The 25,810-nt window shown below is 40.6% G+C and overlaps 2 protein-coding genes across 2 annotated transcripts; both read left to right on the forward strand.

Moving 5' to 3' along the window:
* Window positions 1-16,468: 16,468 nt before the first annotated feature.
* Window positions 16,469-18,550, forward strand: pde6hb (phosphodiesterase 6H, cGMP-specific, cone, gamma, paralog b). The gene is made up of 3 exons (XM_082531988.1): window positions 16,469-16,578; window positions 17,382-17,539; window positions 17,631-18,550. Exons 2-3 carry the CDS (start codon window positions 17,397-17,399, stop codon window positions 17,746-17,748), a joined length of 261 nt encoding a protein of 86 aa, XP_082388114.1. The 5' UTR covers window positions 16,469-16,578; window positions 17,382-17,396; the 3' UTR covers window positions 17,749-18,550.
* Window positions 18,551-22,099: 3,549 nt separating this feature from the next.
* On the forward strand, window positions 22,100-25,439 carry LOC309705211 (retinoic acid-induced protein 3). Its single transcript, XM_082530868.1, has 4 exons — window positions 22,100-22,538; window positions 23,192-24,392; window positions 25,122-25,177; window positions 25,320-25,439. The coding sequence occupies exons 2-4, from the start codon at window positions 23,261-23,263 to the stop codon at window positions 25,407-25,409; spliced, it is 1,278 nt and encodes a 425-aa protein (XP_082386994.1). The 5' UTR covers window positions 22,100-22,538; window positions 23,192-23,260; the 3' UTR covers window positions 25,410-25,439.
* The last annotated feature ends 371 nt before the right edge of the window (window positions 25,440-25,810 follow it).

Genomic DNA, 25,810 nt, shown 5'->3' on the forward strand with positions numbered 1-25,810 from the left:
TTTTGGCTGCTCCATTATTTCCCAAGGGGTCACCACAGCAGATGGAGCCACATATTAGATTCGGCTCAGACTTTATACCACATGCCCTTCCTGATGCAACCCTCCTATTTCTATTGGTTGGGACCCCCTGAGGCTCTTTGTATTCCTACCCCATATTGAACCGGCGATTTTTCACATGTAAGGCAAATCTTTTAACCACCTTTAGGGTTTTTTTTAGTATATAGTGCTAATATTGTTTTTGTGATTTCCTTCAGTCACATTAATCATGCCATGATAATGTAGTACTGTGACACGCCAGCTATAATAAATATCACAAAGAAATCCTTCAGAGCGTTTCTAGTTAAACGTTTTATTAGCCATACTGTATGTAAATGAAGCGTTAAGGTATCCTCAGCTGTAATAAGAAGGGTAATTGATAGAAAATACTGGACTGGATTTGGTTTTCAGATAGGATCCCCACTTTAAACAGCTTTATGACTTGACAACAAGAGATCTTAGCTGCTGAGTTGGAGAAGGACCATACCAAATGTGCTTTTCAGGGTCACTGGGTTTATTTTCCTGCAGCTCTGTTTTAGAGCCACAGCATGGAGTTGATTTTATAATCTTGCAGCGGTTCACAACATATAGACTCTATAATACCTCAGCCTCCTGGGTTTTAATTACCGCCTAAAAGCAACCATCACGGCGATCACATTGTTGCAAATTCGGTTAAGTATTAATGAGTACATTACCACACTGTGGGTTGGAAATGGGATGTTTAGCTAGCCGGGGGGTGAATACGGCCTTGCGCACACATGGGCCTGAATAATGAAAGTGAACAGATTGTGAATTTATGGGATACAACTGAAGACATAAACATATAAATACTCTTCAATCTGGTTCATTAGCAGTGCATCAAGCTATGTGGCAGAAAGCAGCACTGTAAGCCATCCAAACATGCACGGTTGTTGAGCATTCATGTGTGACTGAGAGTAAGAAGGCAGATGCAAGCTCATGCATGCAAACGTGTGTGGAAATGATTATTAATGAATCAGACATCTGCTTACTCACGAACCCCCCTCGAAACAAAAAACTCCATATTTTTTTTCTATTCAATAAATAAATTCCTTTTCACTCCAACCCAGAAATGAGTGCCGCATTCATCAGGGCTGCAGGCAAAGAGGAAACACAGGAAGCATGTGATGTAAAACGAAGCCGCAGGAAAACAGCTCTTCACATTGTGTGTGATAAACTCGACCACGTGACGCTGCAGAATGTAAAATCACGTCAGCTCAGAGGGCTAATTTCCCCTCTGTTGGACTGCCATAGTAGTGTGAAGCCTCTGAACACTTGCTACACTGAGTGACCCCTGTTCAACTCGCCTCTCCTACTTTCATCTCTTATTCTACATTCAAACACACACAATCCATTTTCTGTCTGTTCTGCCCTTTTGCTCCCACCTTGCCCCCCTTCTCTCGGTTGCTTTCTGTAGCGCGTGAATTGATTTTCCAGGCAGTGTTGATCTTCGGTTTGAGATGTGTGTGATATGCAGGCAGTGAGGAATCCAATTACAGCAAAGGCATTCGTTCTCCTGATGTGCTGGGCCTCCTAACACACAGAGACACACGGTTTCCTTGAATGCAACCCTTATATTTCTGCTGGGTGCAATGTGTGCACACTGAAATTGACTCACATGGTGTCTGCATTTCCTTAAAAAAAATCATGTGTTTGTGCTGAGGTATGGTAGCTTACATACTCACTGTAACAGACTGCTGTAAAAAATGCAGAAACTGTTCTTGGTGATGTTCTGACGCTGAATCTAACCAAGGGACAGCCGCGGGGGCTGAAAAATTAAGGTAAAATGGACATCGCTGTTCCACCTAATCTTATTTTATAATCAGGGTAGAGATCAGCCACATATGAAGTACAAAGGTGGAGGAGGAGAGAACTCAAAAGCCATGGAGGCACACATTCATTTGTAATTGTACTTTCAGACTCAAAATATCAAGGTTCATACCTTTGTTTTATGGTCTGAGAATTGGTCGCCTTCACCAAAGAAACTCCATCTCCTGAATTGAAGTCACATTAAGATGTTAATAAACTTGCATTTATTCCTGATATTGTCACAATTACTTATTTTCAGCAGATTAGACATCCAACCCTCCTTTCTCCTGGGAGTCAGCTAAGCAACAACAGCTGGTTATAAGCTACCACGCATTAGGCTCAAGTGTCCTAATAGTCCTAAAACCGATGAACAGTTTGATTACATTCGTGATTTCGTCAACATCTCACCTTAGTATTGCTGTTGTGGATGAAAAGTGAGCTTCACTGATTCATCGACTCATATCGGACTCCTTTTACAATGGTTTTTAGCCTCTTCCAGAGTAAAAAAATGTACCTAATTACCTCGACTCCGTTTTTAGGGTGGTAGTACCTGGTACCAGGCCCTTTTTAGTACCTACTTAGCCCATCTGAGTCAATCCAAAAATGTGACGTCAGCAGAGTGCATGCCACGGATTGCCCAGTCAGTGTCGTCACTCAATGAATCATGAGAGCGACTCCAGTTTGGCAAAAACTGTTATTGCCTGTTATTCGGTCTGTAATTGCCTCAACATCATCTATTGTTGTTTTGTAGTTGAATAAAGTCAAGTTGAGCCGAGTAGGTACTAATGGAAAAGAGGCTATATTAACATCTGAGGTAAACAGCCCACACTCACTACAGATGAATGCTGACCACAGTCCTTTGTCCCACAGCGGACACCATAGGTAAGATTATGCATTTGAATTGGGAGAGGAAAAAAAAACAGAACTCAGTTTGCTGCAGTCAACAAAATACTGACATCTAGTAGTGAGATTTTACACAGTAGAATGTTAAACCTCCATTCTTTTTTAATGGCCACCAGGGTGTGCAAACACACTCACAGTCCCCATAGAATCTCCAAAAGTTGGTTCTGTTCATCTGGACGTAGCGTTTTGTGGGAGAAACGTTTCGTCACTCATCCAAGTGACGAAACGTTTGACGAAAGCTGACTGCAGGCTTCCCCAATCTTATAAACAGCACATTTGCATAATGACTGAAACCAGCCCACTGAAGGATCAATGGGAGGTCAGTTCCTTAATCTGAATTATGCAAATTCTCATGACCATTGATCAACAACTACTGACCAAAACCCACTGATCAATGGCCATGAGTACCATTCACAGAGAGTTGGGGAATGGCTGCAATCACAGCATTGTAAGATGGCGAAAGATGTACCCTTAGGCCCCCTCCTCGATTCAGAGATGGTCTTTCTCTTTTCACGTAAATGGCCTCCTTGACTCCGCGCTCAAACCAGCGTTCCTCCCTGAGGATTTACTTTCCCGGATGATTGATAATGCATCAAGAAGTCCTCATAGAAGTTTACGGGATAACAGCTCTCTGACTTGACCCTTAACGTTTGGTGCTGACTTTATGGACACAGTTGCTTTAGAAACAGAGTTTCTAAAAGAAGAATGGGAGGAGTTTTCAGTTATCCTTCCCAGTTTGGATTCAGGCGGCAGACACCCACTCTACTTTTAAGACTCGGGTCAAAATGGGTTTATATACCACTGCTGCATGCATGCAATTTAAATTTTTTTGTCTTCTCACTCCTATTGTCTTCACTCCTTGTGTTTTCTCCTATTTCCCTGTGCTCGCTTTCTCTTTTCTTTTTGTTAGATTGTTGCAGTTTTCTCCAGTAAGCAGTGGCATCTTTATCTTACACGATACAGTTCCTTGAGGCAACTGTTGGTGTGATTTGGCACTACCTGAACCTGAATTGAACACATCACACTAGGCATTGTAAGTAACAGTTTCATGCTGGTAAATCTGAGTGCCAGCATTTTCCTGTAATTTAACCGTGTATAGGTGTGTGTCAGTGTGTGTGTGTTCCTGTTGCTGGGTTGCTTTAGCATCAGTAGCCTCTGTTAATTACCACTAATGCTAATTTCCATTGCTTCTGAGCCAATAGAGGCGTCATCCACCTACACTGTCCTGTCCTCTGTCATGACAACGTCATGCTCTCCCATTTGGTGATATCCAATTAGTCTCTCCCTCTGAGGAGAAAATGCTCCAATCTAATAAGCGTCCTTTCTTAATACCAGTGGAAGCCTTAAAGCCCAGATTACAGCCCCAGCTCCCTCTGTTAGGCCCTCCCCTTTCAAACCTACTGCGCCTCACTGTCACCGTTTTTGTCTCTCTATCTGGACCTCTCGCTTGTTTCTCTATGCTAATTTTGGCTCAATTAATATCACGTACGTGGGCATTCTAACGCGTGAAGGAAGATTTGTTTTTTTCCTTTTGCTTTTCAGAAGGATGAAAAAAGCAAATGTTTCCCAAATCAGGTTGGGTGTCTTCTTAGCTCATGTGGTTATCTGTCTTTTGCAGGATTCACATCAAATTTTGTTCTTAGGACTCATGTGCACAGTGCAGATGTGAAGCATAACATATAAATGGGTTTATATGCTTCTCACTACAGCTGAGTTACTCTGCTGTGTCCAGAGCGAGTAATCAATTAAAATGTAAGTAATGAGGAAATAAGATGAAATATTAGGTATTCAACATGGATTTAGAGTGATGAAAATGGCACAGGAGGCTGAAAAGCTTTTGAAGAAGACAAATGAAACAGGACGTTGGTATGTGCTCACAAATTAAGGCCCGTCCATCAGTAACCGAAGCATTTCTTTAATTCCCGTTTCTTCTGCTGTAATAATGATTTCAGATTTATCTTTAAATAAAGAAGAGGTCAGTGTAAAACTCAACATTTCTTCAATTTTGCATGCTCGCCCCGTTCTCCCACTCTGTTTCCTCCTGAGTGAAACTGCAGCTTTCTGCAGTGTCATGTTGTTTTGCAGGTTGTATATACAGTTCAGTGAAAATGTATTTGGCTCCCTCAATATTTCTTCGTTTTATTTGTATGTTTGTCGTAGTTAAATGTTTCAGGTCATCAAACAAATTCTAACATTAGGCAAAAATAACACAAGAAAATATAAAATGCAGTTTTTACACGATGAGCTCATTATTTAAGGGGGAAATGAATTCAGTCCTGCCTGGCTCTGCTTTCTAAACCTAATAACTAGTTGTTATTGAGGCGAGCATGTTTCCCATCAACGTGAAGGAATTTTGGCTCAGTCTTCTTTGCAGAATTGTTTTATTTAATTCACATTTGGAAGGTTTTCTAGCATGAACGTCCTGTTAAGGTCATGCCAAAGCACCTCAATACTATTGAGTCCAGACATTGACTGGACCACTCATCAAAACACTTTTTTAAAAAAAAGCAATTTAGTGGTGGACTTGCTGTTTTGTTTCAGAACAAAGTCCTGCTGCATAACCCAAATACACTTGAGCAGTACACAAACTAATTGTCAGACATCCTCCTTCAGCATTTTCTGGTAGAGAGCAGAATTCATGGCTCCATCAATTACAGGAAGTCGTCCTGAAGAAGCAAAGCATCCTCAGTCCATTGCACTACCACCACCACCACCACGTTTCACTGTCGGTATGATGATCTTTTGGTGACATGCCATCTTAGTTTTAGGCCAGATGTAACGGGACTCAAACCTTCAAAGAGGTTCAACTTTTGTCTCGCTAGTCCACAGGATATTTTCCTAAAAAGTCTCAAGATGTTTTTTGACAAACGTGTTTTCTGGAGAAGAGGCTTTCTCCCGGCAACTCTTCAAAGCAATCAATCATTTTCTAACCTTTAGCATCAGTTGGCTGGCAACCCTTTTAACTCCTGTGGAAGCAGTAAGGCTGGACCTTGGGTGTTTTTCTTCCTCTTAATGACTGTTTCTTTCACAACAGGTGCCATCACATGGCTACGGCTTTTTATGCCATTGATATTTGCTGTAACTCACCTGAAGGTACCTGAAGGATTTTACAGATACTTGTTGTACCTTTATCAGATAAAATAAAACTGTACAGCATGCACATGTATCTGTGAATTCCTTTCTCATAAAGATGTTGTAACATTTAAGAGAAGTGAACAAAGCAAAACGTCATCTTTTTACAGCACCACTGCAGTATTTTCTCTTTTCTGTCAATTATTTCCAATTCATCTGACATCAAAGCCGGGGTCCTGTCTGCACTCGTCTCCTCTACTCTGCTCGTAGAGTATGTGATACTCTGTGTTCAGTTTCTGCCAGTAATTTGCTTTTCCTTCACCAAGATTGAATCCAATCATCCTCAGTGTCAGATCTCACAGTGAGGGCCTGCACACGGAGAAAAAATATTAACCATTAACATGTGAATGGCTTTTGAAGCAACAGTAATGCAGGGGAAAATAACCATAAACACATGAAATCAACTATTCATCCTTTTTTTCTTGCACTCTATTGTAAGTAACAAACTGGAGGTCCTGTTTCAGAAAGCAGGAATCAGCACATTTTAGTGCAACATGAATCTTAATGTTTATTCATCTGTTTTACATTCTGCTTTTTCCCTAATGGCTGCAGGATAGCCAAGTCCTCTGCCCTCTTTCTTCCCTAAATGTTTTCATTACTGCCTCAGATGAAATATGGCACATTAATAATTGCAGCTCCACATACTTGCTCCTGCACGTGTCAGAGCTGCTAAGCCTGGCAGACAGAAATAACAGGAGTTTATGGCAGGAAGGACCTTGACTCAGCTGTGAACTGTTCTGCATTTATGCACCGTCATTCCAATTTTAAGACTCACTGAAGGAGGAAAACAAGGAGACTTCTCTCATTGTGTGTACGATGCATGGGCACCAGAGAGTCAAAGGAAACACTGATTTTCCCCATAAGCCGGTAACACCATGCACCAATTTATAAACAACAAATTTCAGTATGTTGATGTCATAAAATCATAAAACTACTTCATGGAGTAAGGCCTTTTTTCTTCACACAAATAGAAGTCATTCTGTTACCAGCAGCCTGTCTCATTTAATTGAGTCTATGAAAAAGGCCAAAGATACTGCAGTGTGACAGGCGTAAAATAACATTTTTGTGCCAACAAGGTGCAAAAAGCTATGAGACGAATCTCTGAATGGCGTGCAATGGACATCAGGAAGACAAAAGAAGAAGTGTCAGGCCTAAAAAACTACCAAGAGCAGCAGTATTTGAAATTCATGTTCCAAAGGCCCAATAATGGCCCTTCAGTTGGTCCATCTACTGTTCACTGAAGTCTCATCAGAAATGATCTGAATGGAAGGCAAGGAGAGAAGAAAGACTACATGACAAGAAAACTGCCTAAGAGTTCAGGCTGTGCTGAAGATTAAAGGTGGTCCTACCAAATATTGACTTTCAAGCTAGTCAGAATTGTACAAACTGTACAAACCATGTGTGTTTGCACCCAACTCCCTTTTGTTTTTAGCAGAATATAAATAGATGAGGGGTTACTAAAGAGTTTCGTACTTCATTCATACAAGGGAGAAACGGAAAACTTCAGGAATAGCTCTGGAAAATGTTTTCAGAAAGCTCTCATGACGACAAACCGACGTAAGCCCGAGTAATGAGATTTGGGTCAATCTGCCCATCAGAGATTTCTTCACAGTGTCCAATTAGTTCAGTACAGTGGCTTCTTAAAGCGTTACATAAGAGTGACACACAATGGAAACTTCTCCGTATCCTTGGAATAGACTCTAACAATCAACAGGTCGAACTCTGTGCTCAGTAGTGAAATAAAACCCGTGAATGTTCACTGAAAAAGCAGAAACGAAGCTCTCAAAATGGCCCTAAGTGATCAAAATACAGGGAGAGAGCATGCAGACCGAAACATAAGTACAGACAAGTTGACATTAAAACACTTTGACTTGCAAAGGACACTGAAATATTCTTTGAACATTTATCTGGGAGGAGATACTCAGCAGTTGGAGTCATTTAAATGGAAATGTGAAAAGAAACTAATAATTATGCAGAAAGGAATTCATTTATTCACTATAGGCAATTCTTTGTACTAAAGAAATTTCTTTTTTGCAATGAACGTTTTAAAAAAAAAAAGCTAAAACTGGAGGGATTCTGCTTCAAAGCTTATAGGAGCATAGCAGATAGAAAATTGAAATGCATGATGTGTTTGCATAAAAGAAAAGTCCTTGGTTGTGTTTTAAATGAATTACTGTAAGCCAAGCCGTGGAATTTTAATCTATAAAGAGCTGGAGACTGAACTGGAATTAAATGAATTATGCAAAAAACACAGGAGCAAGCACATTTGGAAACATTTTAATAAGTAATAATAAAACAAAGTGACCTTTTTCATGAATAATCCAACCAATGGCACATGTGAAAGCAGCCTTTAATCAAAAATTATAAATGTGGCGATAGGTAAAGAAAACACAAAGGTTGATGAGAATAAATGAAAACAAGAGAACAGAGGGAATAGATTTCAGTGTATGGAAAATATCAAAGGTGTGACAAATAAAACTGAATAACATGAATAAAATCAAACGGGAACACAATAAGGAAAAAAAACAGAGAAAGTAATTTCAAAAGAGAAAACAGTGATAAGCACCGCTGGTTTCAGGTTGATAATTGAATAATTGATTAACAGTTGGAATCAATCAGATTAAAAACTGAAATCAAACATACTGCACATGTAAGTACCAACATTGAGGTTTTGCAAAGATATAATACAGAGATAATAAAGTTAAAGTCCAGGATTGTATGCATGCTCTCATAGGACTGGTGTTTAACAGTGTTTTGCGCAACCATTTCTGCAAAAGAAATGAACTTTAGCAACCTATATCAACTGATAGTTACATGCAGGAAGGTTATAAGATCCCATAAAATAAGTAATGGCTCAGCCACCCGTACAAAACCCCCCCAAAAATAGTCAGGATTGCCCACCCGCCAGATACAAGTGATCCAGTCAGAATGTGTGAACACTGTGCAGCGGTATTGAGGTCAGAGGGCGCTGCTGCTGTCAATAATCAGCGTGAGCGAGTGCTGAGATGGGATTAAAAAGTGGTGCATGTGTCAAGTAGGTTATACTGAATCGGTTGTGCATCGCCGCCTTGGCTTGCTCTACAAGTGTCAACACCAATCCTGTGACCTCATATTCACCAGTAGACCACGGCCTCAGCTCTTTGCCCTTTTTCACATGAGCTCATGCTTGTTATGATGCGGTTCACGCACAAGTCTGTTATTTATCATGGAGAACTATTACACACAAGTTTAAACCTATTTTTATATCTCTCCCCTTCAGGGCTTCAACGGCTGCTCTTTACACTTTCTGTTTTCGAGGCCAGTGAGGACATGTTTTTATAATAAAAGAAAAAACTTTTTGAATGAGCTGCTCCTGTGCTCTGTCACTCCTTATGCCTGCGATGATACAAGCTCAGTTTACTTGCTCTAATTAGTGCAGATGAGTCTTAGATTGCTCTACCTTTAAGGCTTAAAAAAATCTAAATGGACGTACGGTGGCCCTGAAAGGTCAAATGCACTGCACCACAGAAAAATGCTGCAAAAGCACACACAACCTAAAGGAAGTGTGATTTGGGGAGACAATAATGTGACAGCCCAGCTATTTTTTAAAGGCACATATTCCACACAGCCTTTACTTCAGTGTCTTGATGACATTAGGGTTGGATGTCTCTTAATCTTTTAAAATTCAATGACAAAAAGACAGAGGTGATGGTTTTTAGTAGCCCCACTGAGACCCCCAATGTGTATTTAGATTCCTTGGCCCAGTATGTTAAGCCAACTGTCAAAAACGTAGGAGTCAAAGTGGACTGTGATCTGAAGCTTGACAGTCAGATTAAGGCAGTTGTAAAATCTAGCTTCTTTCAGCTCAGGCAGCTGCTAAAATAAAGCCAATTCTTTCACTGCAGCACTTTGAGACAGTGATCCACGTCTTTGCTAGCACTCGGCTGGATTATTGTAATGCACTTCATATAGGGGTCAGTGCTTCATACATTACTCCTTTACAGAGCGTGCAAAATGCTGCAGCTCATCTTTAAACTGGCACTCGAAAGGTTGAGCAGATTTCTCCTATTTTAGCTTCACTTCACTGGCTGTCTATTCCTTTTAGGATTCATTTAAAAATTCTTTTATTTGCTTTTAAAGCCCCCCAGGGCCTAGCCCCATCTTATCCCTCTGAGCTGCGACAGCGTTATACTCCCACCCGGTCTCTCAAGTCAGCTGATCAGCTGCTGAATGTACCCAGGACTGAGCGTAAACTTAGAGGAGATCGAGCTTTTGCTGCTGCAGCTCCAAAACTGTGGAACGATCTCTTCAGAGATTAGACGGGCTTCTTCCCTACCTGTTTTTAAATCACTCCTGAACCCACCTCTTTACCCTGGCCTTTGACACCGTGTGAGATGTTGGTGTTAGTTTTGTTGTTTTAAGTAGATTTTATGCTGTTTTATCTTGTTTTTTTAATATAAGGCTGTTTTATTTTTTTATGTATTATGTGTTTTATTTATTTATTTTTGTTGTTTTCCTTTATTCTATTGTTTTTAACTTATTTTCTGTACAGCACTTTGGTCCTGTTCTGGGTATTTTAAAGTGCTTTATAAAGAAAATTGGATTTTTTTCTTCCTTACAATACACTCATTTTCTTTTTAGTGCGTCTCAGTGTGATCTTTCACAGCTGTTCCGTCACGTATTGTGTAATCAAAAAGACATCAAAATATATAGTGAGATTTGTTTTTGTCATCTATTGTGTTTTATTTAAATTCTATTGTGTTTTGTGTGTTTTTTCAGAATTTTTGTATTTGCTGGTATTTTCTTAATTTGCAGCGTGTTTGACCTTTCAAGGCCACCGTATGGATGGGTAAAAAAAAACAAAAAACCTCCAAATAAAAACATATTTAAAAAACACTGTATAATAATTGTTATGAAGGAAATTTTTGTATCTATAAAGTTAGGCATTTTTAGGCATTTTTACTTCCAGCGACTGACTCGCGTTTGGAGCCGGCCTCTTGTTGCCAGTCAATGAACTGAAGCTTTTGCACTTAAAGGTCGCTGCTTCTTAAATCTTACAGTTGGGTCTGTCATTAGCTGCGTTGCTGAGTGGGTTCTTGGAAAATCTCCACATAAAATTCTGCAGATTTAACTTTCTCCATCTATCTGTAACCACAAAACTAAACCATAGCTGCCAACCAAGGCCGGGTATATTTCAGCCACTAGCAGACAGAGAGAGTTGACTGGAAGCCAAATGAATGTTAATATAGAGTCTCTTCCCTATTTCTTTAATTCTGTCTTTTAAAATAACTCATATTAAAAATAATATTTTGGGTTTTTTTAGTGCAGAGGTGGTTCAAACTGTTTTTTTTGTCTGGAATTTAAACATAGAAATGTGTCCCGGACACAAAGTGTAAGTTCAGCATTTCAGTGGCATTTCAGACTGTGGTTTATTCCGTCTAGACATTTTTGATTACAAAAATGCACGCCTGGAATAGTTACTGATGGTCTCGGAGCTTTCTGTGTGGTGGGAACCAAACCTCCATAGATCCCAAAGATCGCATGTACTGTACATCTGCGCTGTGTACATCCAAACTCAAGGCAGCCGAACACACACGGGAATTCAGACGGATCATGAAAGAGCTGACCTGTCTGCTGAAGCCATAAATTTGACAACCTTTACAACGCTGCCTGTAAAGTTTAACACACACACACACACACACACACACACACACACACACACACACGCTGAAGTATTGAGTCATAATGCTGCCCCAGAGCTACTTTTCAGTTTCAAGCCTGTATGCTAATTTAATTTAGTAGTCTCGGTATTAAGTGTTAGCAGTGAGTATTAGCATACAGACAAGAAAAGTGTGGACACTTGACACACTGACCTGTAAAAGAAATCAAAACTGCGTGTAGCTGCTCTGCGGTTCAGTCTGGGCCACTGTTATTGCCTTTAACTGAGGAGTGGCTTGTTAATACCTGCCCTGCTAATATAACGAGGCCACAGGTAAACAAGCTTAGATGAATTAGCTGTACTCACAGCAAGGCAAGTCTTGAAGAGCTGGTTACCAAATTATTTAACTTTGTGTGGAGAACAGGGATCACACCAACAAAATGGACATTAGGAATAATTAAACTTGTATAGCAAATTACAGAGGAATTGCACTCCTTATGTCTTTTGTTTATTTATGTAAATAATCAGTGTCTGACTTCTACTTTAACCACAGTGGGTTTTCTGGGAGAGCAGGCTGGTTACTCAACAATCTTTGTTTTACATAATGTAACTTGTTTGTATGTGCACTGTAAGAATGACTGTACTGTGCTTTTATTTATTACAAAAAGAGCTTTTAATTGAGTGGAAATAGGTTTATTAATAGGTTGTGTATAATTTATAAATAACAAAATACGCGATTGTCCGAATCACAATAATGGGTTTCAATAAGGTGATGATTTTATCACCTTTGCTTTCTGGAATTATTTTAAATATACAATAAGTGGACATCATAAGGGGCTGTCATTGCTGTGGACACGAGTGATGGTGGTGTGGAGGTCTATCTAAGACTCTTTGGGCTTCTGTATGCAGATGATACGGTTTCATATTTTGAAGCTTTGCATGTTAAATTTCCGAAGAAGTTAAATAAAAAGTCTTTAAATTAAGAAACAAACCTGATCGCTCAACACAGTGTCAAGTCATTATTTATCCTAAAAGTTAAAATGATACAGCAGCCAACAGTAGGTAAATTAAAACTTTATTTCTATAGGACCTTTCAAGATAAACATCACAAGTGCAACGAAATACCAGAGCATGAAAAAAGAGAAAAAAACAAAAACTTTTATGAGAAATAAATAAGTATTATTTCTCATATTTTAACCTATTTTTTTAGTAAATTAGGTTATTTAAAAATAAAACAGAATAAACAAATCAAATCAAAATGTGGAATGAAAAACTGTGAAAAATTAAAAAGAAAAAAGTGAAAAAAAATCATCATTTATAAATACAAATATAAAAAGTAGAAGACAATTTAAAAGGTGGAATGGAATAAGGAAATCAACAACAAAAAAATCAAAATAAAATAAATAAGGTTTGAAAAGCAATAAAAATAAAAAACAAAAATGAATCAACACCACAGAAACAGATGTGTAATCCAAGCAAATCAAGTCACTGGTAAAATAAAATAACTACCAAACTATCACTAAGAATAACCGAAGGGCACTGAAAAGAAACATCCAATACATGCTCTGAATGTATGTGTAAAAAGTGTCTCAAAAGGGGGAAGATTTTAAAGAATATTAGAATATTACAGAGTCTTTGATCAGTCCTTCAGAGGATCTAAAAGAGCTAAGGTGGAGCAATAGAGGTGTGAAATGCATGGCTTCATAGACAAATGAAAAGACCCTAAAATCAATCTTTAATGTCCTAAATGAAACAAACCCGTGTTTCCCCACCTGTAGAGTAAGATCCACACTTACATTACACAGCACAGACGTGCAGTCTGTGGTAAAGAGGACAGGTCTGTCCTCCTTCCCTTCTACACCCTACATACATTTAAAGAGGCTTAGCCATTATCGTGTCCTCTTTTAGGAGCAGGTGCATGCATGGGTGCAACTGATCATTGCACAGGATGTGATCACCCCCATATTCAGACTATTTAAAAAAAAAATCTGAGAGTGCCCTTTACATTGGTTACTAAATCTAATTTAATAACTAAGAGTAACTATGAATGTGTCTGAGCTCTTTATTTACAAATGAAGGACAGTGTAATCTATAATCTTTTAATACATGAAATCTCTGTCTGTCTGTGAGTTACCTCATCAGTAGTTGAGCAATCAAACCTGGCACACCAATACACCTCACCCCACTGGTTCTTATCTAGATATAATGTCATAGTGTTGCAGAGCAACCACCTACTAGAGACTAAAATGACCCATTTGTAGTTTTTGCGACTGTAAAAGTTTATAAAAGCCTCATATCAGTTTAATTTCACCACAATAACATCTGGTTTAGAAAGTATTGGACATACTTATTTTTAATCTACAAATATACACACCAGGTTTATAGTATCCATATTAAATTACATCATTTGACACATTTGTGAGATAAAAAGAAACTGTATAACTGTATATGTGCAAAAGTATTTGGATTTCAAACCATGTGAAACAGTCCAGACCACAAAAATCTGCTTTTTTCCAGCATTTTTGTGAGGTGCATGTTATTAATATGTTCAGGTAAACCTATGTTTCTCAGGGTGAGTAAGTATAACAGTTTGCTAATAGCATTCAACTGGCCAAAGAATACTGTAGCATTAGCATCAAATGACTAGTGTTATTAATAACAGGCATACAACGCCACTGTTCGCATAAAATTACATTAATTGTTGATTTGAGGTCATCCATACAAAAGAACATATTGTCAATATTTTAGCATGCCTCAAGACTTCATAAATCATGTTCTCATTTCTTATTGAGAGCTCCTCTGGTTCCTCTGTAAGTGCACAGGATGAAAGGCTGGTCTGCTGAGCCGGCTCTCAGTTTACATGTTAAAATGTACTTTTTCCCGCTGCCATCAACCCTGTGAGGTTCATATTTGTGACTTGTTATGATGACTGAGACGACACCAGTTTTTGACTGAGCTCAGAAGATCAGGGTAACAACCGCACCTTCATTTCATGTTTAGGCTGATGTTACTCCACCAATAGGTTAAACTAGTAAACATACCTCCTTCACAACCCGACCACCTCAGAACTGCATCCTTGTTATTTATCTTATAAACGTTCAGCTTTATGTGTATTTGTGTAGCTTAAATGGTGCCATTTTGGCTCGGTTGTGTGAAGCGTGCACATTTTTCCCATGTCATGTTTGCTGTGATTAACAGAATCCTAAAAACATCTTTGAAATATTTCTGTAATAAACTGCTTATGATCTGGATGTTGTGTTCACTGTCTTGTATTGTGTATAGTTGTATCTTTGTTACAATTTCTACTGCCCTCTTTTCCAGGTCTCTCTCTTTATTCCTTTTTTAAATGAAAAGATTTTCAATTAAATCAGACTTTTACTTGTTTTTGGATAAATATAGGAGTGTATGTCTGTGTGGTTAAATTTGCATTAAACGCCTCTTGACTTTATGTTAAATTAGCAGAAATTAGACGATGTCTTCCTATGTTTTGAGTCAGCGTTATGTGGTTGTGTTGTGTCTTTCTCTTATTTTATCCCGCTTCCAAGCAGTCTAATCTGGGATCCGACCTTTAGATCAACACTTTCCACACACAGCCCGTATGGAAAAGACGAGAAAGTTTCGCTCTCCCTCAAACAGTAAATATTTATATGTTATATATATATAAGTCTCTCAAGACTTACACATCTTGTGTTATGATTTATTCATGCAAGTTGTTTCTCATGTGAAAGTTTTCATGAGCAAATCTAAAGTATTAAATCAACTGTGGACGTTCTTTTCCAGATGAGTGAGGCTGAATTAATAAAGCATTTAAATGTTAATGGCTTAGAGAAGTGTCGATTAAGAATTGCAGTTTTTCCTGTCATTTTCCTCCCTTGGGATATTGGAATTTAAAAAAAAGATATCAGGTAGCCAACCAGCGAGGCTCAGTTTAACATTTCCTCTTATTTCATCTCCACTCTGTAGAAAAAATATTCAGAAGCATGAAGTCGAAGGTTGCTCATCTTGCTCTTCATCGAGTTCTAGATTTTTTTTATGTTCATTAAAAAGAACAGAACTGGCAGGAGGGAGGTCTTTTGTTTTTTATTGGTGTTAATGAGTTCATTTACTGTTCAAGTGGACCTCCCACACTGCTGCAGGTCTCTGAGAGTGAAGCTGCCAAACTCACGCTGTGAAGGTTCGGACCGAAACGGTTGCGTAGTTAACGCTGATTCCAGGAATACCTGTTAAACCAAACATGGCTACAGAAACTTAATGTGTAAACATGTTGTCATGTTGTCATTTTCCAGGCTGCAAATGTGACATTATCAAATTCCCACAATAAAACTGAAATGCACTTTTTTTTTTGCTTAAATCTTCATGCATATATCATGTGTAATTAAAGGTAAATAGCCGAGTTTACTATGATACTTCTTGGTATCATAGAAGCATTATTGGAGAGTCTAGAAAGGCTGGATCTTTGACTTTGGGCCTGAACCTGAGTCAATGAGTGTTGTTGTTGTTTGTTTTTTCAAATTTCATACCTCTCACATTAAAGTTGCTTTTAATTGTATTTGAGCTGTTGGTATGGTTAAATTTCCTCAAGGTCGGGTTGCTCTTTGTTTACTGGTGTAGCTGCACAGACCCACATGTGAAAACAACGTCTCACATGGGCCTGAAACGCGACCGGCTGTCTTCTCACGACAAAGCTAAATGCAGGCGTGCTGGGGTTTAGAGGGATAAGTGAGATAAAAGTCCTTCCAGATTGATCTTTGAATGATCTGTTCCAGCAGGCTGCACCACCTCCATCCCATGGCAGGTAGGACAGCAGTGGGGCGGGGCCAATGGGAACAAGGGAGCTGAGAGGTGGGGAGGGCGGGGAGCAGAAGATCCTGGATGGGTGGAGAAGTTTGGCTGACCTTCTCTGGTGACCATGTGACTGGAAAAAGGCTGATGTGGGGATTAGAATTAATAGTATAAAAGTGCAACACAGACAACACACTTCACTTACTCAAGGAGCAGAGAGAAGCAGCTCTGAGCAGCAACTGGGAAATCTGTGACTGCAAGTAAGTGCAAACTCTGCAGCTGCAACTTTATTGACTTTGTTTAGTGATGAAACTACCCGGGTGGCGCTACAATGTAACATATAATAAGGATAAAAGTAGCAGTAGATACGTAGGTACGTGGATAACTGACAGCTGGAAAGATAACAATGATAATTTAGTGTGATGATAATGTATCTGCTAAAATTGTAAACGAATACAAGGAAAGCAGGAAGAAAGACAACAAGGCAATAAAAAAAATAAAATCTACATCTATTTTGGGCTAACAAAGATGCACTGGATTTGCAAAACGTTCAATCAAAGCAAACAGATGGTCGTGAGCCTGCCGGGCAGCGTCTCTGCATCACCGTTCAGCTGAAAGATCAGGAGAGCCTCTGCATCCGCAGGCTGTCTGTATCTGCAGGTGGTGCATAACATCACAAGCCAGGGTGTTCTTCCACCTCTGTCAGAATGCCTTAACAGTGTTAGCAGTCAGAGGAAAGGGGGGCTCAGAAAGGACACGGCTTAAGACGAGAGCAAAGGGAACAGGCAGGGATGTTTTGGTCAAGGCGTTTTCAATACAGTGAAGAGAACGCCGTGATGTGATTTGACAATAACAGCCTCACTTATTCAGCCAACATGTCATTCTTGCTGTCCAAGAAGGGCAATTAGTCCACTGTGGATTACAGTGGGATTAGAGCTAATCTGTCTGTAAAGCTAATCTGTGTAATCTCCATGGATTGGCACCGAGCGCTGGAAGCAAACAGGATTAGCACGAGGGCAGCAGGAGGCAATGCGAGGCTTTATCAATGTCTTTCTGCCTTCAGAGATCCGCAGTAGAAATGAACGCCAGCCCCCCAGCAGGAAGCGCCCTGGCCCCTGGTGGAACCAAAGGCCCCACTACACCCAAGAAGGGGCCACCCAAGTTCAAGCAGAGGCAGACCCGCACATTCAAGAGCAAGGCCCCCAAGCCAGGCCAGAAGGGGTAAAACACAGTTTTTGTGATATTTAAATGTATAGATTAGGGAACAGATCAGGACTTTGGACGCTCACCTCTTTGTTTCCTCTTTCTCCAGCTTTGGTGATGATATCCCTGGCATGGATGGTCTTGGCACAGACTTCTCAGTGGTGTGCCCATGGGAAGCCTTCGGCGACATGGAGCTCAGCGACTTGGCCAAATACGGCATCATTTAAACCCACTGCCTCCAGCCTTCCTCGCCTGCCTGCACCCTTCCTCTGTCTAATCCTTTCCACCTGGCCTTCTCTCCACCTCAGCTTGGCACGTCGTGATAAGGCTGCCAGCAAACCCCCTAATGCCCTCTCGTCTATCTACCTCTTGCTTTGCGCCACTAAGTGGACGGAAAGCATAATGATGTTGTTGTTTTTATATTATAATATGATACTGTTTACAGTATATATACTTGAAATGAAAAGACGAGAAAACCATCTCCACCTACCTTTTTCCTTTCCCCTTCATCCACCTAGCGTAGTCTCCTCCCGACTCCTCCCCCCTCCTCATGTGGACTTCCCTGCCTCCCTGTGCCACTCCCGACCCACGGCAATGGATGCAAGCAAAACACTTGTCAACACTAGCTTGTATTTGCTTCTAGCTGTAATTACAAATGTAAATAATTTGTTCTAAGCGTTAAACCTTTTTACCTTATCTTCCATCTTCCTTTTGTACTTCCTCCCTCTTTTGTTTTGCATTGTATTTTCTACTCCTTGTGCACAAGGTTGTTGTAAACACCAAGGGATGCAGTGTGGGTGTGCAACATGCTGTAATGGTGAAAAACTACAATGCTCTTTCACGCGATCATTGAGGAGGAATTCCTTTTTGTCCTGCTTTCCATCTCTTTCTGTCCTTGCTGCTACCTGCACTTCCCTCCTTAGAGAAGTTAAAGGCAAATAAGTTTTGTGTTTGCAAACACAATATTATGGAAGATGTGTTGTGAACTGGCATGTCCAAATAGCTGAAATAAAAATCAGTTTATTTTCACTACTTTTACTACCCTCATCTTTTTTTCTGAAAGACATAAACAGAGTAACATGGCATTTTTTTTAAATCAGTAAAAGAAAAATAATATCAAATCACTATTAAATCATAGACTGTACATAAATGATGGACCTGGCAGCATGACATCACCCACTGTTTTGAGTGTATCTTGCTTTATCACCCATTTCCTGCTAAATGGGAGCAACAATTTATAAAATGAATGACATGTTGTATAAAACAAGGTTTAAACAAGCATTCATTGAAGAGATCAATTGAGGAGTGGGATTTTTTTCTCTTTTATACTTGATAATCAGGCTTCTTTTTATCAGCCGATAGGAAAGAATGCTACATCAATTTAAAACACTACAAAAGAAGGACGTAAAAAATGAGACATCCTGCTTTGAAGCCTCGAGATGAACATTTCTTTATCACCATGTTGGTTACAAAAACACGGTGGTAAACAGGAAAGGTGGATCTGACTATAAACACCATGCACCCATTGGCTGATGATTTCTGATTGACAGGTCAATGATATGTCTTCCTGCTAAACAGTGTAAAACGGTTACGGTGGTCCCTCGCTATAACGCGGTTCACCGTTCGCAGCCTTCCTGTTTCACAGATTTTATTTGTGCAACTTTGCATGTTTGTTTTTTTTGTTGGTTTTTTTTGGGAAGTGCATTGTGTTCTGCGTCGTGATTGGCTGTAGACCACTGTCAATCAATCTCCTCGTGTCTCCAGTACAGTACAGAATGAGTTCAGCTTGTCAAATTTACATAAATCTTCGACCGCTAGCAGTGTGACTCTGAAGTGCTGCACTGTATGTTTGTAAGTTTTCTCCCCAACAAACACAACAATGTCGATTAAACATTTTGCACCATCAAAGGCAACCGTGGGGGCTTTGGTTTCATTGTATAATGCTGGACTTATTTTTCTACCAAGGTTTGAACTTTGAGAGTTTAAACAAGAGAGAAAATGTGAAAATGTTGATGCCTGTCTGAGAAAAGTGTATAAAGTGTGTAGTGTATAACAATAATAATAATAGTAGTTATAAAAAATAAAGCTGGCTACTTAATGGATTTCACCTATCACGGGTTATTTTTAGAACGTAACTCCCGCGATAAACGAGGGACCACTGTAGTACTTAAATTTTGTTACGTATAGATATCAAACACTGTCGATCACATCATTTTACAACAGTAACTAGAGTACGCTGCTGGTATACGGTTTGAATCAGACCTATCTGACAGACTCCAGTTTTTTCATGTAAACAGGGAGTCAGGGTTCTGTGCTGGCAGCTCTTTTTTTAACATTATACATGCTTTGTTTAGACAATATCATTAGGAAATGTTGCTTACATTTTTATTGCTATCCAGATGACACAAATTAATTAGTCAAACTACAGGAATGTCTTAAAGATACAAAGGTCTGGATTACCTCGAAATCCCTGTTTCTAAATTCTGACAAAACTGAGGTTATTCTACTCTGCCCTAAAAATTTAATGATGTCTAAGCAGATACTTACTCTGGATGGCACTACCTCAGCCTCCAGTAATGCTGTGAGTCATTTTTAATCAGGATATGCCCAACAATGTGCATATAAACAGGTATGTAGGACTGTGTTCTTTTATCTGTGCAGTATCTCTAAGATTAGAAACATCTTGTCTCAGAGTGATGCTGAAAAGCTAGTCCACCCATTTCTTCTAGGCTGGACTTTTTGTTTCCTTATTTTCAGGCTGTTCTAAAAGCTCGCTGAAAAGATTCTAGTTGATCCAGAATATTGAAGTACTGATGCATTCGGTTGTGTTTGTTCTTGCCTCTCTATGCTCTCCTTTTTCATCCCTTTTCTCCAATGTAACTGGTTGGAGCAGATGGCTGCCCCTCCCCCTCCCTGAGCCTGGTTCTACCGGAGGTTTTTTTCCTGTTCAAATTGAGTTTTTCCTTCTCGCTGTCTCCAAGTGCTTGCCCATAGGGATCTTCTGTAGGATCTTAACCTTACAACGTAAAGCACCCTGATGCAACTGTTGCTTTGAGTTGGTGCTATATAAATAATTAATATAAGTTAAAGAAAAATGTATTGATGAAAGATAAATTAATCTAAAACCTTCGTCTCGCTTCATTTGCTCTCCTTGCCAGAGAAGATGATCACAATACTCATTAGACTATTTTAGTGTCCCCCTTAAACACTTCATGTCCCATAGAGCAACTGATATGCTAAACATTATACAGTATACAAAACACACTGTATAACTAATGAAACTTCTTTGCAGGCTATTAAAAGACTTCATGACATTTTGCTTACAGACAGCAAGTCCCAATTTAAATGCAAATATTTGTGCTCTCACATGAAAAATGGTTATTTTATTTGTGTTGAGGTTTTTATGTGCTCATTAGCACAGCTAGGAAGATTTTTGAATCTGGTGTTACAGTCGTATCAAAGTCTGCAGATTACAAAAAACTGGGGCACGAATCCACCAGCCATCACAAAATTTCACTGTATTTAGATTTTTTTTAAAAAAACTAAATGAAACATTTAAAAAAAGAGAAACTAATCAAAATAAATTAAAATTATCTACACTAAAAGACTTTAGTTTTAGGCTTTGGTGAATATGTTTATTGAGACTGGTATGACCACATGACAGTGAGTCAGCTCTGACTGTGTTTGTGTTGTACTCCAAACGTCTTCAAACTTGCTCCTGGCAAACATTAGAAATCAAAATGCTACACCCAACAGACTCTAAAGTGAAACTCGCAAACCCGAGAGAGAGAAAAACAACCGAAACACAACTGTGCTCAAAACAAACACTGTTGAGGATGTTGTGTAGAGTCTCAATGTAAACCTCGACAAGGTCTCAGTACAAGGAAACCATCGGGTCGCTAAACATCGATTCGGATTCCTTGGACTAATAAAACTGGGAATATGCTCAGTCATTGCTCTCCATCCAGTGCGAGAGAGTTTAATCAGATCCAAGTTGGTGGAGCACCTAAAATACAAGTTTACCTTCTCAATGCAGCAAGAAAGGCCCCAAAAAGTCTTAAAGACACACTTTCTGTCAGCATCCTTCAACACTGTCGCGCTTCCCAGACAGCGGGGTTGCCGAGTGTCTAATATGCACACAGACACTCCATGTACAACATATTGGTGCCTTTGAAACATTTATTCGAAGGAGATGTTTACATTGGCCAACATCCGTGTGCACACACCCTGCTCCTGCAACAAACCAGCTTACAAATGGAAAAAGTCCCTCTGGGCTTTAGAGCAAACTTTAGTTGAAGAGTGACTTAAGCTTCAGCTGAACACACCCTTAAACAATGTGCGTGTGCAGGCATGAGCGGAGGTGTTACGTATGGGCTTGCAACGGTGAAAAGCATTCTCTGTTCCTGATGCAACCCTACTTGTGGCGAACTCGCCAATTTCAAGTGTTATGGCTGTGATTTACTAGTAACCAAGGAGACTGCTGCTCCTGTTCTGTATCCAGGTGATGGTGGGATGAGTCAGGCGGGCTCGCCCTAACGCCCTTGATTCTTACTTCTGCTGAGCTGTGACCCTGCACCTCAGGTGAAACACATGACCACATTATCAACAGACGGGATGCAAATTCTTATGGGAAATGAGATTCATAAATCTGGGAGGTGTGACTTCTCATCGCTTCCAGGTGTGCGGGAGCCCCACCTTAATCACAGGGAGGGACGCAGCGAAGCACAGCAGACGGGAGGGATCTAAAAGCCAAGAATTTGTGGAGGTACAGGTTTCCAACCTTCTAAGCAAGTTGAAAACAATCCTCTCCGGTGGTGCTTTGGGACCTCGTCCTTTTTTTCCCCCTCTTCTCCCTTGTGCTCATTTCTCTGCCAGCAAGAGAAATGAGCACATCATCAAGATAAGAGGTGCAGAACATCAACAAGAGTTTACCGCAGCTTGAACGTCAGACTGAGACTAGTTGAGTGTAATTCGGAGGAGGTGGATCTGCTTATACTTGCATCCCAGAGGATAAAAGGTAAGTGTATTCGATAAAGGTTGGGTCAGGCTTGTGAATCTATTTATATTTTGATTTGATGTCTAATAATAGACATCAAAATAATGTTTGGAATTGGTAAAAACCTCTGTAACCCCCTGTGAGCAAGTGATGGGGCAAAGTTGAGGACACGAGGCCTTTTTATCCTGTGCTAAAACTGCCAAAAAGGTCATATTTAAATCTCTGGTGCTGGAACAAAGACTCCACTGTGTAATGCGGGAAGTGCTCCTCAGCTATCACAAGTGACTATCTGACTGTCTCTCACCTCTAATCTTAACTGGTTATAACCGGCAATCGTGTTGTGTGACGGCGCTCGCTACGTCTCCTTTTCTGTCCCGGCCTCGCCTCCATGTTGCAGCTAGTTTTTCCTCCAAGCTTTGCAACGGCTCATTCATTTCCCTGCTTTGTTCTGGCATGTTTATACACTCCCTTCTCCTCCTGTGCTCTTCACACGAGCTACTGTCAAACCTCTTCTTCCTTTTGTCTCTTCCATGCTGTGACCTCTGTCATGTTAGCTTCCATTTCACCATGCTTGATTTGCAGACTTTTAATGCGTTTCGGACAAACTTCTCCTCCCGACTGACAGTTTTGCAGTCAAACATGCGTGAAATGTATTTTACTCTTTTTTGTTTCAGGATTAAAGACCTGCCACATCAAAGGACGGTTAAACAAAGGAGGACCGAATCCTCGTGTGGATTACTATAATGAATATGGCCCTTTCATCCAAGAACCTGAAATCCCTTTCTCCCCTCCTGTTCCTCTTTTATGCCCCTCTCACCTGTCTGTGCCAGTCAGCCAACAGCACCTCAACCAGTACCACAACCACCACCACAACCGTTTCCTCAAATGTTACATCCCTGATCGGAGTCCGAGGCTGCGGCAACGGGCTGCATCCCATGTACAGGTATCTGTGTGACCGCCGGGCAGCATGGGGGATTGTGCTGGAGACCCTGGCCACTGCGGGCTTCCTGCTAAGTATAGGGCTCCTCTTAACCCTGCTGATCTGGTCCCTGTGTGTCTGCATCTCATCCCGCCATTATCGAAAAAGCAACATCGGAGGCATGGTGGCCTCCATGTCCCTGTTCCTGTTGGCCACGGCGGGGATCTTTGGCATCACCTTCTCTTTCATCATCAGTCTCACCCCGCAGACGTGCCCCACTAGGCTGTTCCTCTTTGGCGTGCTCTTCTCGCTGGCCTTCTCCTGCCTGCTGGCTCGCTGCCTTGCTCTGTTGGGCTTTGCAGCAGCTCGAGGCTGGGGAGAGCCTGCTGTGGCTCTGGGGCTCTTCACTGTGCAAGTTATCATTGCCACAGAGTGGCTGATCATCGTGTTGGTCCGGGATAACAAGCGCTGCGAGTACAGCCAGGGGGAATTCGTCATGCTACTGATCTACGTCCTGTGCTTACTGGCTATCAGCTTGATTCTTTCCCTGCACCTCCTGTGCCGCAATTATTGCACTTACAGCTACAGCTACACAGGACCCATCAACCAGCAAGGGAAGCTGCACAGTGGGCTGGTCTTCGTCACACTGCTTCTCTCTGCCTGCATCTGGGTGGTGTGGATCACTATGTTCACCAAGGGGAACCCCGAGCTGGGCCGTCGGCCAAATTGGGATGACCCAGTAATTAGCATTGCCTTGGTAGCAAATGGCTGGGTGTTACTGATTGGGCATGGGTTGTCCCAGGTCGCCTTCTTCTGCAATGGGGAAGTGAAGTCCAAGGATCTCCCTTTGAGCTTTGCAGGATGGACCAGCCCCAATGCTGATATGCCAGGACTAGGAAGCCAGAAGGAGGGGAGAGACAATGGAAGTTTTGAGAATGACTTGGAGAACAAGAGAGGTGAGATGCTGTTGTGTTGATTAAAAAAAGTGTGACTTACAGTTAGATGATTTGGGACATAAAGATAATATGATTATTGAAATTATCTTTTGAAATTGACTATTTAAATCCTCACCGCATTCCTAACCACACCTGGTTGACTAGCAATCCAAGAGATATCTCATTTTCTTTGACAAAGACCTAAAAATACCAGTAAATATTCACATATGTACAATAGAGCTGGTAAACTAGAATTTTCGCATTTAAGGATTTATACTAAGTCACGTGTACGGAAGAATTCAGGATCGACCTGACAGTTTAAAAGATGTTCATCAGTACAAGCCTATTACTCTCATGACTTTATAGGATATGATGATTATTTAATAAAAGACCACCTGGGATCCACTCTAATCGGCAATGATTATTTCTTTTTAATCAATTTAATGCCCCACTTTTTTGCACTCCTCAAATCTACATCATCTAACTAAAGTTTGCGTGCACCACAGATCCATAAAGGATGTTGTTTCATTCTCATTTTAAAGGCGCAAAAGCAGGAAAAAAACAGAATAGACTAACTATGATCAATAAGGACACATTAGCCAAATGGCTTTCCTCAAACATGAGGTAAAAATGAACCCAACCTTAGAAAATGACTCCTGATATCTGTCAGCTCAGCTCTCACTGTGCGCCTTTACGATGAACGCATATAATGTATATAATTAGCTGACTGTGTAACGCGTCTCCCTTCAGGCCGGAGAGCTGAGCAATCGCTGCGATCGCCCTACGAGTCGGGATTCTCCATGACGGTGAGTACTGAAGGATAAACCATCCGACTCCTGCTGGTCCAACATTCAACAGTGTGACCTTTTAACTACGTGACTGAGCTATATTGTAGGATTAATTGGACTTTATCGAGGGTATTAATTGCAGCGATGTTTTGTGTTTCAGGAAATCGACACCGACAGAGATTACACCATTCCTCGCCCTCAGACTACCAACTACAATGAACCCTACGATGAATATTATGGACATGAATAAAACCTTATCTGAATAAGGCCTTACACACCTCATGGCCTAATTTGTACTTTAATGTGCAAAATGTAAATATTTTTAGTATTATAAGAAATGGTGTTTTAAGTGTGTTAGTAGGATTTAAAATCATATGTCGCCCCCAAAGAGAGCAGGCTCAGCAGCATGACTCATCTGCTTGAGTTTCATCATCGAGGCTGGACGGGTTCAGATAGTCCAGCTTTGTTCTGGCAAATCCACGGGGCGAATTCTCAACAGTGGGGCGTCTCAGTCACGGTGTGTGTGTTGCTACTCGGAGATGGCAGATAATAGCCCTGAGGTGACAGGAGGCGTGAAAGTGTCGCTTTGAAGGTGCCAAACTGCTGAGCAGAGACATCCACGAAGGAGCGAGAGGACAACTGAGAGGAACG

This window comes from Aulonocara stuartgranti (assembly GCF_965226115.1).
Source record: "Aulonocara stuartgranti genome assembly, chromosome: 4".
NCBI lineage: Eukaryota > Metazoa > Chordata > Actinopteri > Cichliformes > Cichlidae > Aulonocara > Aulonocara stuartgranti.

Excerpts from the sequence above, each read along its gene's own strand:
- LOC309705211 (XM_082530868.1), top strand. The coding sequence starts at position 23,261 with ATGAATATGGCCCTTTCATCCAAGAACCTGAAATCCCTTTCTCCCCTC. Across the intron at positions 24,393-25,121 it reads TGACTTGGAGAACAAGAGAG|GCCGGAGAGCTGAGCAATCG; the intron begins GTGAGATGCTGT and ends GTCTCCCTTCAG. Across the intron at positions 25,178-25,319 it reads AGTCGGGATTCTCCATGACG|GAAATCGACACCGACAGAGA; the intron begins GTGAGTACTGAA and ends TTTGTGTTTCAG.
- pde6hb (XM_082531988.1), top strand. The coding sequence starts at position 17,397 with ATGAACGCCAGCCCCCCAGCAGGAAGCGCCCTGGCCCCTGGTGGAACC. Across the intron at positions 17,540-17,630 it reads CCCAAGCCAGGCCAGAAGGG|CTTTGGTGATGATATCCCTG; the intron begins GTAAAACACAGT and ends CTCTTTCTCCAG.